Source organism: Ochlerotatus camptorhynchus, unplaced genomic scaffold, assembly GCF_037179485.1.
Source record: "Ochlerotatus camptorhynchus isolate MF236.1 unplaced genomic scaffold, CSIRO-AGI_Acam_v1.1 ptg000070l, whole genome shotgun sequence".
Taxonomy (NCBI): domain Eukaryota; kingdom Metazoa; phylum Arthropoda; class Insecta; order Diptera; family Culicidae; genus Ochlerotatus; species Ochlerotatus camptorhynchus.
The window spans coordinates 641767-656437 of NW_027040560.1; the positions used below are offsets into that span (position 1 = coordinate 641767).

Sequence of the window (14671 nt, forward strand, 5' to 3'; positions counted from 1 at the left end):
CACCACTTTAGTAGCCTATTGGTCCCAAGCAAACGATTAACGTACCCTATTCTAGTTGAAATTCTATTACTACACTATGTTTGTTTTGATTCGCTATGAAAGTTTGACAGATAACATCAGGGGTGTGTGGATTCATGCGGAACATGCAGGGGTGAGTGAAATAGCTTGGGACTGCTTGGGACCGTTGTTCTGGTACTGAGTGAGCCAAAAATAATAATGATTTTCTTCGGGACCCAGTGGTCTTAGAGTTACCTCTATGGTGATAGTATACATCCTTGTCTCACACCAGCGACTAACCGGATAGGGTCAGACAAGGCTCCGTTATGCAGAACTCTGCACGCGTCTCAGGTCTCAATCAGATTCTCGTGATTGAGTCGGCCGAAAGCTTTTTCGTAGTCAATGAATACCAAATAAAGGGACTCTTGGAATTCATTGACCTGCTCCAGGATGATGCGGAGCGTGAAAGAGCTGCCAGGTGGTTTTATAAAAAATCTGTATCCACCGAGGTATCCACTCTATTAAAAAATCTGTATTTTCTGTATTGACGATTTTTTTCTTAATTAATCATGTTTTGTTGTTTTACAAATACAGTGCATACTATCGGGCTATCGTACTAACCATACGGGATATAATTGCGCCATTTGTAATATCGTCCGTACTCATTTATAAGAGTGATATGAAGCCGTTTGAAAATGTATGGAGATTTTAGTTTCTATTCATTATCTTCCTGATAAGCAGTTTTAAATGCAAAAAAGTGCACGAGTTCATTACTATTTGATATTTTTAATATAGATGAATACAATTAATTACATCATTTGTGTGGTAGTTACACCGAAAAGTCGAGAGATGTCGCCCCGCCAGTGCTGGTAAAATCATTTTTGCAGTATGGAGAATATCAGAAAATCCGCAATTTCTTACGAAATACATTTTCAATGCAAGTAAAATGTTTACGAGTACTTGTATTTGTACCATTTTAATGTGCTCGGGCACTTTTCTTGTATTTAACATACATGCTTATATTGGAAATATTCAATTAATACTGTAAATCCCCATAATCCACATGTAAAGCACAACAATTAATTTTGGAGAGAAGGGGGTACGCTGATAAAATCGAGCAAGTTATTTTGTTTTTATAAACTTTGAATTTTTTTTTCTCAAATGGCAGCGCTGGCGTGAAGGCCGGCGCAATGAATAAGTTTTCTGGTTTTTTGACAGTTAGCCCATGCATTATCTGTTTAAACATTATCATTATCATTAAAAACAGGTAACACATTAGAAATACCAGAGGAAGAGATGGGCGGAGAAAACAAAATACAATTCGGCAGCAGGGATTTGTACCTAAATAATCTTGAATAAAATAATTGATTGCATCGCAATATTTTGCACCTTTCTTGGTGCCATTAATTAACCAACTAAGATTAATTAATCAATAGAGTTAGAATATTGTTTTTTATTCCAAAAACTAGTTGAATTTGAGAAGCCCATCTTTGAGTATTTCTTCTTTCCCCGATCCGATGAAGGTGTTGGTTTGCGTAAGCGGCTTTCGTTTTGTGAGGAAAAGGCTTTAGAATGGTTTGTTTAAAAATGCTTATGGGCCCTTATCTATTGTTGATCCAGAATGTCGTCTCTTTCTGCGGGATTCAGCCTCTTTAGGCTGTGAACCATTTGTCGAGTTAAATTAAACTCGTGGTTGTGACATTGCGAAAGTTATTTCTTATGTTCGAAAATCCCTGTGCTACCGATCGATCGGTTTCCGACCAGAACTCAGCCACGGTTGTCAAAATTTAACTTCTTGTCTGTCAGAAATAACCTCGCTCGGATAGCAGGGTCAATCGATAACTTTCCATCTGTCAAAATTTAACCAAAAGTAAAATAATCCACCGAATGGTTCAGAGTCTTAGTTTTTAGATCTATATTTTCCCACCGTGCATAGCGTCGAGGTCAGCCCTTTTTCCCGTTGCCTCGTGCTTCCTCCAGCACAGTCGGCGCCACTGGCTAGCTAGAACACCGCACGCCGCCCTGCCCATCTGTTTTGGCAATCAACTACGTGTCATCGTCATCGCGTTTTGCCGACCGACCAACACTCTTTTTTTTCCATTCCAGAAGTGACTGCGGTGTTCGTCTCGCCGTTTCGAGACCGGACAGTGAAAAAAGTGCAATTTTCGGGCAGGAAAATGACCATCTAAACTGGTCATAAGTGGTAGGAGACTACAGTGATTCGGTGTGACTGAATTAAAGCGCTGCCGGAAGCGTAAGCCGGTTATATTTCCGTCGGAGAAAGGAAGGCGATCGGGGGGATAAATTTTCTTCTGATTGGGTTGGAAAATCCGGAGGGGGTGCGTGGAAGGAGTAAGGAGAAAGTGTGAGGCGAAAGAATGAATCGTCCGGGGAAGATAAACTATCGTAAGACGGCCGGCTACTCGAGCCTGATAACATTCGCCGTGCTGCTGTTGGCTTGGCTATGTGGATTCTCGAGCCGGTTGTTTGCGGTGATCCGATTCGAGAGCATTATCCATGAGTTCGATCCTTGGTGAGTTGGATGTTTATTTTATACTGTCTGTTTTATGTGTTATTTTTTTGTGCTGGAAGACGAGGGGGGGGGGGGGAAGAAGAAGAAGTTGGGTTTGGATTACGTGTACCTTCCAAAGTATAGCACCGTTTGTAAACTTCGTTAATTAATGAATGAATGGGTGCTTCTGTTTGGATATGGAATGTAATGATGGCGATGAATTAATTTTCTGTTTTACTTTGCTTCCAGGTTCAACTACCGTGCCACGGCACATATGGTTGAGAATGGGTTCTACAACTTCCTGAACTGGTTCGACGAGTCGGCATGGTATCCGCTGGGTCGTATCGTCGGTGGAACCGTCTATCCCGGATTGATGATCACCTCCGGCGGTATCCATTGGCTGTTGCACATGCTGAACATTCCGGTTCATATTCGGGACATTTGTGTCTTTTTGGCACCGATCTTTAGCGGACTGACGGCCATCTCGACGTATCTTTTGACCAAGGAGCTGTGGTCAGCCGGTGCGGGTCTGTTTGCCGCTAGCTTTATTGCCATCGTTCCCGGATACATTAGTCGTTCGGTGGCCGGATCTTATGATAACGAGGGCATTGCTATCTTTGCTCTTCAGTTCACCTACTACCTCTGGGTGAAGTCTGTCAAAACTGGAAGCGTTTACTGGGCCGCATGTGCCGCGCTGTCCTATTTCTACATGGTTTCCGCCTGGGGAGGCTACGTGTTCATTATCAATCTGATTCCTCTGCACGTATTTGTCCTGCTCATCATGGGACGCTATTCGCCTCGACTGTTCACGTCGTACACAACATTCTACATTCTTGGCCTGATCCTATCGATGCAAATTCCATTCGTTGGATTCCAACCGATTCGGACGAGCGAGCACATGGCCGCATCCGGTGTGTTCCTGTTACTTTTTGCAGTGGCAGCGCTGAAACATCTGCAGACGGTACTGTCCAAGCAGGAATTCAAAAAGCTCTTCATCATCGGAGGTCTGGCGGCGGCTGGAGTCGTTTTCGCCGGTGTCGTCATGCTGACCATGCTGGGAGTGATTGCTCCCTGGAGCGGTCGTTTCTACTCGCTTTGGGATACTGGCTACGCTAAGATTCACATTCCAATCATCGCATCCGTATCGGAGCATCAACCGACGACGTGGTTCTCGTTCTTCTTCGATCTGCACATCCTGGTTTGTACGTTCCCGGTGGGTCTGTGGTACTGCATCAAGAAGATCAACGACGAACGGGTGTTTGTGGTGCTGTATGCCATCAGTGCGGTTTACTTTGCCGGTGTGATGGTTCGATTGATGCTTACGCTGACCCCGGTCGTTTGCATTTTGGCAGGAGTTGCCTTTTCCGGATTGTTGGAAGTGTTCCTGAAGGAGGACGTTGCACCGAATAATAAGGATTCCGAACAGGAGGAGGTTGCCGGCGAGACGAAGAAAATGTACGATAAGGTAAGTTTGTCGAATGAGTTAGAATTCGTTCTTAATTCGAACTTGTGCAATTTCCGATTGCAGGCAGGAAACTTGAAGCACCGTCCGAAGCATGATAGCTCGGCGCATGGAGCTCATGGCGAACAGAATGCCGGTATGGGATCTAATCTGAAGAGCATTGTGATTGTGGCTATTTTGATGCTGTTGATGATGTTCGCTGTGCATTGTACGTGGGTGACGTCGAATGCCTACAGCAGTCCCTCGATTGTGCTCGCCTTCTACAACAGCAATGATGGGTAAGTGGTCCAATAGTTTAATGACAACATCCGATTTGGTCCATCTGAATAATTTTGTCTAGTTGAGATGTCGATTTAAGGCAGTAATTGGAATTCAATTAGCACTCTATCGCCGTTTTGGTGAGCAAATTTTGAGCTGTGCTGCCTGGAAAACTCAATGAACCTTTTTTTTCGTGTTGGATATTTTTATCACTGCTACCATTACTTTGGGCTATTGTGATATATTCCTCACATTTATATTGCTTTATCAGTATGTCGTATCACTATTGTGTGAAGCGACCGACATAGACTGATCAAAAGCATTTTACCAGCCAGGTATTACATTTCGAATGAAATGTACTGACTGGGACCTGAATTACAAATATCAAAAGGGTTCTGCCATCCTCTTATCCAGAAAAATATGCCTTTTATTAAAGATTGCTGTACAAGAGCGTAGAAGGTATTCGGAATTTTCTATGTCACAAAATCGACACGTATCTTCTCGAGGTTCTCCTATCAACTTCAAGTGATATTTACATGGATAATGTTCTATTATCAAACTTTGATTAATGTGTTTTCAATGTGGCCGTATCTTTTCCCGTTCAACCTTTATTCAACCACATTCGAATTCATTTGCAGAACCCGCAACATCCTGGACGACTTCCGTGAGGCTTACTACTGGCTGTGGCAAAACACTGCTCCGGATGCCCGTGTCATGTCCTGGTGGGACTACGGCTATCAGATAGCGGGTATGGCCAATCGAACTACACTGGTGGACAACAACACGTGGAACAATAGTCACATCGCATTGGTGGGCAAGGCCATGTCCTCGCCGGAAGACAAGGCCTACGAAATTATGACCTCGCTGGACGTCGACTATGTGCTGGTGATCTTCGGAGGCGTGATCGGGTACAGCGGAGACGACATCAATAAGTTCCTGTGGATGGTGCGGATCGCCGAAGGGGAGCACCCGAAGGACATCCGCGAGAGCGATTACTTCACCGATCGGGGAGAGTTCCGAATCGATGCCGAGGGAGCGCCAGCCTTGCTGAACTGTTTGATGTACAAGTTGAGCTACTACAAATTCGGCGAGCTGAAACTGGACTACAGGTAGGGATTCATTTCGTGAAAGGAAAATCTTGGTGCTACATAACCGTTCTTCACACTTGCAGAGGTCCAGCCGGGTACGACCGCACCCGAAATGCCGTCATCGGTAACAAAGATTTCGAGCTGACCTATCTGGAGGAAGCCTATACGAGCGAGCACTGGTTGGTGCGCATCTATCGGGTGAAGAAACCGCACGAATTCAACCGGCCGTCTCTGAAACAGGACGAACGGGTCGTCCCGGCGGGTGACTTCGTGTCACGCAAGACCTCCAAGCGGAGGAAAGGTCTCATCAAGAACCGTCCGGTTGTGGTCAAGGGAAAGAGGAACAAGTAAACTCCCAGCAACCTTTTTTTTTTAGTAATACCTACTACCAACTACTACTACCAACCATTACTACTATCGACTGAGCGAGAGAAAGCAAGAGTGGTGTGTCCTTTCGTGTGATTCTATATCTGTTGTACTTCTCTGTAGACATATTTCTTGTTTGTTTTTTTACGGAACCACTATTACTGTGACACACAGCAGGTGGTAGAGGAGGGGAGAAGAGATCAATCAAGCAAGACAACCCCTCAAAGTAGGTAAGAAGGAATATAGTACGGTTTAACGTTTTCTCAAATTCCGGGGTCGAAACAACATCTGCTCTGGAAAGTTAGGGAGAAAGTGTAGAGCATTTAGTAGGCATCAGGATTTCTTCGTTTAAAAGAAGCTAATTACCTAGTTTCGATTTCCGGTCGGTTTTTCCTTTCATAACTCAGTGGAAGGCATCTTCAAGCGGTAACATTCGCATAATATGATGGGGAAGAGAAAGCCAAATTATCACCCCTATTCTGTATTCCGTTCGAAACAGATTTCCCATGCAAAAAGAAAATCGTATCGGAAATCCGTTTCGAACGGATTAGGGGATAGGATCATATATATAATAATCAAAAATTGGTGATACACAAACAACTATTGATTTACTTTTATTTTTCTATGGTTAAATTGAAAGACCCGACTCTGACGGAAAGGTAGATTATAGAAATATTACACAATCGAATCGCGTTTACCTTAGGTTAATCACTTAATCCAATTTAGAGCGGCGCACCTTTTTGTTTGTTTTGTGGGATAACAAGACCAAACCGCATCTGCTGAAGGGAGGAAATGGTAGAATGTTTATCTCATTTCGTTTGATTGTTTTACAACCAGTTCTAATTGTCCAACAGCAACCAATAGTGGAAAATCAATCGAATCCGATCGGCAGGCGGCGAGGGAAGGGTCGTGACTTTGCACCGTTTGTTGCACCATGAACCATGATGAGAATGCTAGGACAGTGTTCTTGAATACATTACCAATAATATCACGATTCCCACAATGATACAGAGATGCAGCAGGCAGCAAAAATAAAACAATAGAATATCTTGCGTGCAGGAGTGAATGTGAAGAAAACATTATGGAAATTTAAGCAGTTGCAAATGGCGAATCTAAACAATAGAAAAACACAGTTTCAGTGAAAATGCGTTGAAGGCTTTTTTGTTTGCTATCCGAACGGACCCCCGTTGGTATAGAAGAAAAACTCAGTCAGGCCCATTCTGCGCGGTGAGTGGGGAGAGGGGGGTTATTCCGAGAGTCGAAGTGACTTTTGTCACTAGTGAAGTGAGAAAAGTCACGTCGTGGTGACGTGACTCTCCATTTGATTTGCACAGAGAGTCACGTCACCACGACGTGATCTTTCTCACTTCACTAGTGACAAAAGTCACTTCGACCTGCGGAATAACCCCCGAGGTGACCAGTGCAGAGATTTGTCGTTATCATCGAAAGACTTAACGCGATATTGATAAAATTATGTTTGACATTGTCACTAGAAGAATCGATTCTCAAAAAAACCTTCGTCAATGGCAAAGGTTCACATGGCAACAAAAAGTAGAAGGGTCTGTGTCTAGGGGCACGAACGGAAGCTTGACGTAGGACCGCTAGTGGGCGGAACAAATATGTTGAGCCTTTAGTTCTTTTAATTGATCGATAATCTATTATATTAACTCTTTCCGTTTTTGAATTGGTGCCCCGTAAAAGGACCGGTTGTTTTTCGAATGGTGGCCCTGAAACAATAGTGATTATTGATACCTGTAATTCGTTTGTTTGTGACATTAAATTCCAAGTACCGATTCCGAAGACACCTAAGCCCAAAGGCCTGGAAGAATATCGTCGCATAACACTTTGCCAGGCAGTGTACAAAATGTACGCACGGTTTTTGTTAGAGCAGCTGGAACTCTTTTTAGGCGATGTTCCTAACTATCAGTTTGCATACCACCGAAACCGCTCTGCTGAAGATCAAGTTTTCATAGTAAGACAGATACTAGATGAGCGATGGAGAAAAGGTAAAGTGACATATGTTCTATCGCTGGATCTCTGTCAAGCCTTCGACCGCATAGACCTGAACCGAGTGCCAGAAGTACTTCGTGCGCTAGGAGTACCGGTGTACCTAATAAATCGAATCGTAAAGTGTTGCTTAACGGAACGCACCTCACTTCAATGGTTTGGTCAAAGAACGGAGGAATATCCCAAGGTGCGCGGAATCAAGCAAGGATGTCAAAGTTGTTTGTATACCTTTTGGATCAAGCTCTCATCCAACTACAACGCAAAATGCCGGAGTTATTGTTGGAACAATCCAGCAGCATTCGACTACCCTGTCTGCGGGTATATGCCGATGATATAATTGGATTGTTAACGCATCCATCACAGATCGAAAGACTTATAACAATCCTCACTCCTGCCTTAGAGGCGTTCGGTTTGGAACTCAATGTATCCAAAACCGAAGTTCAAATACGTGATCCATCAATAACAGTTGCTCGGGACCCCCCACACCAAGGCACTTTTGGGCGTTACAACATACGGGTGGTAACGAAGATGAGATACCTAGGGATATATCTCACAAGCTCTCTGAATCGTAGGGAGGCAGTAGCTGAAAGAATTTCAAAAGCTTTCAGAGTATATCGCAGCGTGTTGGACTTCGTTAAGAAGTTCAGGGTATGGTGGAAAACATCTGTCCGCATATATCACTCGGTAATCGCCCCTATCGTCCTGTATGGTCTAAAAGTGACAACGTTGACAAAACATAATCGAGATCGCCTTCGTGACATGGAGGCCACGATAGTATCAGACCTTTTCCACTGCTCACATGATATCGCACAAAGACGCTCAAATAACACTAAGTTTACAAAACAACATAAAAAGTGTGAACTTTAGTGGTTGACCAACGTTTCTAATGCAAAATCCTACGCTGAATTCAATGCCGTGGTCAGAAAAAATTAAAGTAGAGCCATTTTTGAGATATACAAAATTTTTGATTTTTTGAATTTTGGACAAAAGTACGATTACAAAATGTCAATATCTTTGGAACTAGTGCACCAATTTTAAATCTTTTTTTATGAAAATGAAGCTAAATAAATTTGCTATCGTTCACCAGAATATTATGTCTAAATTAAAAATTTAATTTTGAAGTCATTTAAAAATTTACAGCATTTATTTTTTATTTTTCCTGCGAATTTTCCATAAAAATCTTGTTTTAATCAACATTTTTAATGGGATAAAAAGATTCAAAAAATCATTCCATAATTTATTCTTAAAGTCTATTAAAAACTGGAGAAAATGAGCCTTTAATGGATGAAATCGGTTGGAAATTGTCGAAGTTATGAAATTTTTTTGTAAAATCTTGGAAATTGAATGTTCCAAGATTGGCCGTTGTCCCGCTCCTAGGTTCATGCACCACTTCCAGTAAGCCTTTCTGCGGACGTGTACGCATACGGTGCATTTCACTAACACTACCAGCTGTCACGCAAAATTAAATGGGATATTTTCAACAATATAATTTACGCTAGTGTTTGTGAGACCGCTCGGCGAGAACCTAACGCAACCAACTCAATTTGACAGCTTTCTTTCTTTAACATTGCTTAACGATGTATACGACAAAACGTGAATTCAAGTGTAAAAATGATCCTCAAAAGTTTTGTTACGCGTGTGGCAACTATATATTTACAAAATCGGTCAATTTCACTGCTTCGTTGCAAACTGCATACAGGCTTTATTTTAAAATTGATCCTGGAGACTTTGACGAACCGTGGATTCCAAAAGTATTATGTAGTTCGTGCAAAACGTGCTTGGCTAGGTGGATGTCAGGCGCAAGGTAAATTGATTTTTTGAATAACTTTCATATACACAATTTATGTACAGCATGGTAGTGCTTTGTTCTTTCCTGATCGACATTATCTTACTTCATCTATTTTTGATAAGTGTTAATGTCTTACTTACTAACTCACTTATTTGTTATCTGTCAGTCGCTATTTGTCCTTTGACATGCCCACCATATGGCGTCGACCGTTTTGTCATGCAACGGATTGTTATTTCTGCTTGACAAAAGTTAAGCAACAAGGACGTCACAGTTGAGTATCCACAAGTGGCTTCTATGACAAAACCTGTTCCACATTCAAGTTCGGTCCCGTATCCTGTTTATCCAAAGCGGAAACGAGCGCCCTCTGTTGAATCGACCGTTACAAAAAGTGAGGAGGAATTCAAGGAGGAATGCGAGGAAAACTTCGAGGTGGAATTGGAAAGAAACCCAAAACTGTTTACACAATCCGAATTTAATGATTTGGTGCGAGATCTCGACTTATCGAAGGAGAAATCCGAATTGCTGGCATCACGCTTGAAAGAACACAACATGCTGAGCAAGGAGGTCAAAATTTCTTGTCACAGGAATTGTCACAAGAAATTTGACAAATATTATTCTACAAAGGACAAGGCATGTTTTTGCCATGACGTAAAAGGCTTGTTTGAAGAGTTTGGTGAGCCATATGATCCAGCTGAATGGCGTTTATTCATCGATAGCAGCAAGTTGAGCTTGAAAGCCGTTTTACTGCATCAAGGGAATGAGAAACCTTCTATTCCATTAGCTCATGCCGTTAATATGAAGGAAACGTATGAATCAATGGCTCTATTGCTCAATTTGATAAATTACAATCAACACAATTGGAAAATTTGTTTCGATCTTAAAGTGGTTGCCATGTTGACTGGATGGCAACAGGGATACACAAAATATATGTGTTTTTTGTGTAAATGGGACAGTCGAGCTCGTAAGGAACACTACGTCCGAAAAGATTGGCCAAAACGGGATAATTTCACCACAGACAAACAGACATAACACTCGCAAGTTGTTCATCGCTTGTTCGTTGTTTTTTAACGGTCAATTTAAAAGTTTCATAGTTGGTAGTACCGCCACCTGTGGCACGCGTAGTCAATTCCCTTGCGTTTGACGTTTACACACTACCGCCATCTGTTCAGCGTACTACCTACCACAGTATGCTCAACAGATGGCGGTAATGTTTTAGCGACGATGTTTTACAGTGAGAAATATTCAATATGTTATGTCTGTTTGTCTGTGATTTCACAATTGGTAAAGACAACGTTAAAAATGATCCTCTTGTGGTAAAAGAACGCATAATACTTCAACCACTACATATAAAACTTGGGCTATTCAAAAATTTCGTCAAAGCGTTGCAAAAAGAAGGGCCGGCATTCCAGTACTTGAAATCAGTATTTCCAAATTTATCTGACGCAAAGATAAAGGAAGGTGTATTTGTTGGCCCACAGATCAAAAAACTGCTCAATGATTCCGCATTCAATACAGTTTTGACACCAGATGAGGAAGAAGCGTGGAAATCGTTCCAGCGTGTTGTCACAACCTTATTAGGAAATTTCAGAAGCCCAGATTATGAGGAAGCCGTCGATGAATTGCTCAAAAATTATGAGAAAATAGGTATAAATCAAAAATATTGTGTTTGTTACATATAATTAATTTCAAATCCTTTTATTTCACTGAGCACAGGTGTGAATATGTCTTTGAAGATACATTTCCTACATTCTCACATGGATTTTTTCCCGGAAAATCTTGGTGACGAGAGTGATGAGCACGGCGAACGTTTTCACCAACAAATGAAGATGATGGAACGTCGTTACCAAGTGTTTTGGGATGAAGCAATGATGGGTGACTATTGTTGGTTTCTGATTCGAGAAACAAGTTCAAAACATCGAAGACAAAGTCATTCGATTCTCAATCATTTTTAATAAAACCTAAATAAATTTCTTTTGTATCAACTCGGTTTTAAATCCTGATATGCCTTAATCAAATTTATATGTAGAGAAAAGAATCTCCCATGAAAACTTTACATGCGATTTGGATGCTTACAACGACACCTAGAAAAGGAACTCTAAAGCTGTTGTATTTCAGAAACATTTTTAAGTGTTTTACAAAAATGCTCATAACTTCGACAATTTCCAACCGATTTCATCCATTAAAGGCTCATTTTCTCCGGTTTTGAATGGACTTTAAGAATAAATTATGGAATGATTTTTTGAATCTTTTTATCCCATTAAAAATGTTGATTTTTATGGAAAATTCGCAGGAAAAATAAAAAATAAATGCTGTAAATTTTTAAATGACTTCAAAATTAAATTTTTAATTAAGACATAATATTCTAGTGAACGATAGTAAATTTATTTAGCTTCATTTTCATGAAAAAGATTTAAAATTGGTGCACTAGTTCCAAAGATATTGACATTTTAGTAATCGTACTTTTGTCCAAAATCCAAAAAATCAAAATTTTTGTATATCTAAAAAATGGCTCTACTTTAATTTTTTCTGACCACGGCATTGAATTCAGCGTAGGATTTTGCATTGGAAATGATCAACACTTTACCGAGTTCAAAAATGCTGTAAACTAGTGTAATCAATCAGTGAATCAATCCCAAGAGCTTGAGTCGGAATCAATGGATGCAGAAAGTATGCTGGAAGGAAACACCATAGTGCGAAAGATCCGAATTGCTCGCATATTATATTGGGCCCACCTGCAACGAATGCCTGACGATGAGGTGCAACAGCTAGCAGCGGAGTACATGATTCCAGGGCCCTTAAAACTAGGACGCCCATGTCACAATTGGAAATTCTGCGTGGACCAAATTGTCAGCCGAATGCATCCACTACATTGCCGAAGATCGGGAGAGAATAAAAGCGTTCCTAAACAACATACGGAAAAGCTTATCGGAAGAAGTACCCGAGAACGATGAGGAATATGAGGAAGAATTTTATGGATTTTCTGATTCAGAAGGAGAAGAAACATTTCCAGGGTTAGAACTTAACACATATATGACTCCGATTCGATGGTAAGTGATACGATACCTTCGGACTGTAACAATGAATAAAGGGTAAGCAAGCACTTGGCACAAATCGCATCAACCGTACGCTTCTTATATCAGATTTACCTATTTTAGAATTACCTATACTTCACATCAGAACCTCATTTCCTTCGAATACTAAAGGGTGTCCACGATGAAATTGCCACACTATGAAATTGCTCTAACTTTTTAACCGTTGGGTAGAATTTAATGAAAATTTGGGTGGATTTAGTTCATAGTGCATTATTTACATCCTGCAAGTTTTAAAGTCCTGTGATCAAAACTCGCGGAAATGGAGTCGAAAGAACAGCTCGTGCGTGATCAAATCTTGCGCATTCATCACGAGAACAAGGATCTCTCGCATCGTTCCATCGCTAAAACGTTGGGAATCGCGAATTCCACGGTGTCGCGAGTGATTAAGCGGTTCGAGGAACGGTTGACCACCGATCGGAAGCCCAGAAGTGAAGGAAAAAGTATTCCGTACAACACCAAAAATCACAACCGCGTAGTTGGGGCCTTCAACCGAAATCCGAACGCCTCCGTTAGGGATGTGGCTAAGAAGCTGCACCTAAGCCGAAGTTTTGTCCAGAAGGCCAAAACTAAGGCTGGGCTTCGAACGTTCAAGGTACAAAAGGCCCCTAATCGCGACGAGAAGCAGAACAAGTCCGCCAAAACCCGTGCCAGGAAGTTGTACCTCAACATGCTGACGAAAGTTGAATGCTGCATCATGGACGACGAAACATATGTGAAGGCCGACTTCAAACAGATCGCCGGCAACCTGTTTTTCACGGCCAAGGATAAGTTCAGCGTTCCGGAGCATGTCCGCACTCAGAAGATGTCCAAATTTGCGAAGAAATTCCTGGTTTGGTAAGCCATCTGCACGTGCGGGAAGCGGAGTGCAACTTTCGTGACCCAGGACACGATGAACGGACAGGTGTACATAAAAGAGTGCCTCCAGAAGCGGCTGCTTCCTCTCCTGAAGGCCCACAACGTCCCAACAATCTTCTGGCCGGATTTGGCCTCATGCCACTACTCCAAGGACGTGCTGAAGTGGTATGCGGACAATAAGGTCAATTTCGTGCCGAAAATGTTCAACCCTCCCAACACTCCGGAGCTCCGCCCCATCGAGAAGTACTGGGCGATTATGAAGCAGCACCTTCTTAAACGACCTAAGGTAGTGAAGACAGTCGAGGAACTGAAGAAAGTATGGGTTTACATGCAAAAAACGGTTGATTCACAGGTTGTGAAGAATCTTATGGCCGGGGTTAAGGCCAAGGTGCGGGCATTTGCGTATGGACTGTAAATAAAATACGAGTAAAATGGTAAAATGAAGTTTAATAGTTATTTCTCAATCCCTGAAAATTTGATGGCAATCGGATGAAAACTCGAATTTTGCGAATCAATTTTGTGTGTGGCAATTTCATCGTGGACACCCTTTACTCCGTCGCAGCACACACCTTATATGGATCGCTAACCTTTATTTAGTTTCAGCATTTCCGACATTATAATCAAAAGGTGAGTTTTAAAAGTATATTTACCATGCATATATATAAGTTAATGTACCAGAACCTGGACGGACACGAGCCTACCCAGGGGAGGACCCGGATACGACCACCCATGTGTGTCTAGAGTATCGCACGAGCTGACGAGTGCAACGGGAAAGACAGTAGGTGTATAGACTAGGGGGTTGGTCCCTAGATAAGCCTTCTTAGCGGAAGGCACAGCCTATGCACTGAACAATTACAATTACAATTACAATTAAATTCTGAATGATGATGAATATTGTATCAGTAGGTATAGGCCCAATGACATTTATATAAGGTCTGGGCCAACAGGCAGCTTGCTGGTGTTAGAAGCAAAAATGTTGTAAACATTGCTGAACATCTCCGAACAGATAGAAATACGTCACTGCCAACATACTGAGAACAGATAGAAATACGTCACTGCTAACAGCTGTTTCGTGTAAAAAGATAAACATTGCAATAAAATACGAACACCACTAAACATTTGCACATTTCACTAACACCAATCAGCCCTTTGGCCCAGACCTTATATAAACGTCATTGGTATAGGCCGATGGTAAGAGAAATAGGTGATGAATACTTTACATCTAAGATCTGGAATATGTAGCGT

The 14671-nt window shown here is 41.8% G+C and overlaps 1 protein-coding gene across 1 annotated transcript; it reads left to right on the forward strand.

Annotated features, from left to right (window-relative positions):
* The first annotated feature begins 2074 nt into the window (after positions 1 to 2074).
* Positions 2075 to 6828, forward strand: Stt3B (catalytic subunit 3B of the oligosaccharyltransferase complex). Its single transcript, XM_065216985.1, has 5 exons — positions 2075 to 2530; positions 2759 to 3974; positions 4038 to 4249; positions 4868 to 5338; positions 5401 to 6828. Exons 1-5 carry the CDS (start codon positions 2376 to 2378, stop codon positions 5666 to 5668), a joined length of 2322 nt encoding a protein of 773 aa, XP_065073057.1. The 5' UTR covers positions 2075 to 2375; the 3' UTR covers positions 5669 to 6828.
* Positions 6829 to 14671: the final 7843 nt, after the last annotated feature.

What these genes read in the sequence shown, in the direction of transcription:
- Stt3B (XM_065216985.1), top strand. Translation starts at nt 2,376, where the DNA reads ATGAATCGTCCGGGGAAGATAAACTATCGTAAGACGGCCGGCTACTCG. An exon ending in CGAAGAAAATGTACGATAAG is followed by an intron (nt 3,975 to 4,037) that starts GTAAGTTTGTCG and finishes TTCCGATTGCAG; the next exon opens with GCAGGAAACTTGAAGCACCG. An exon ending in TTCTACAACAGCAATGATGG is followed by an intron (nt 4,250 to 4,867) that starts GTAAGTGGTCCA and finishes ATTCATTTGCAG; the next exon opens with AACCCGCAACATCCTGGACG.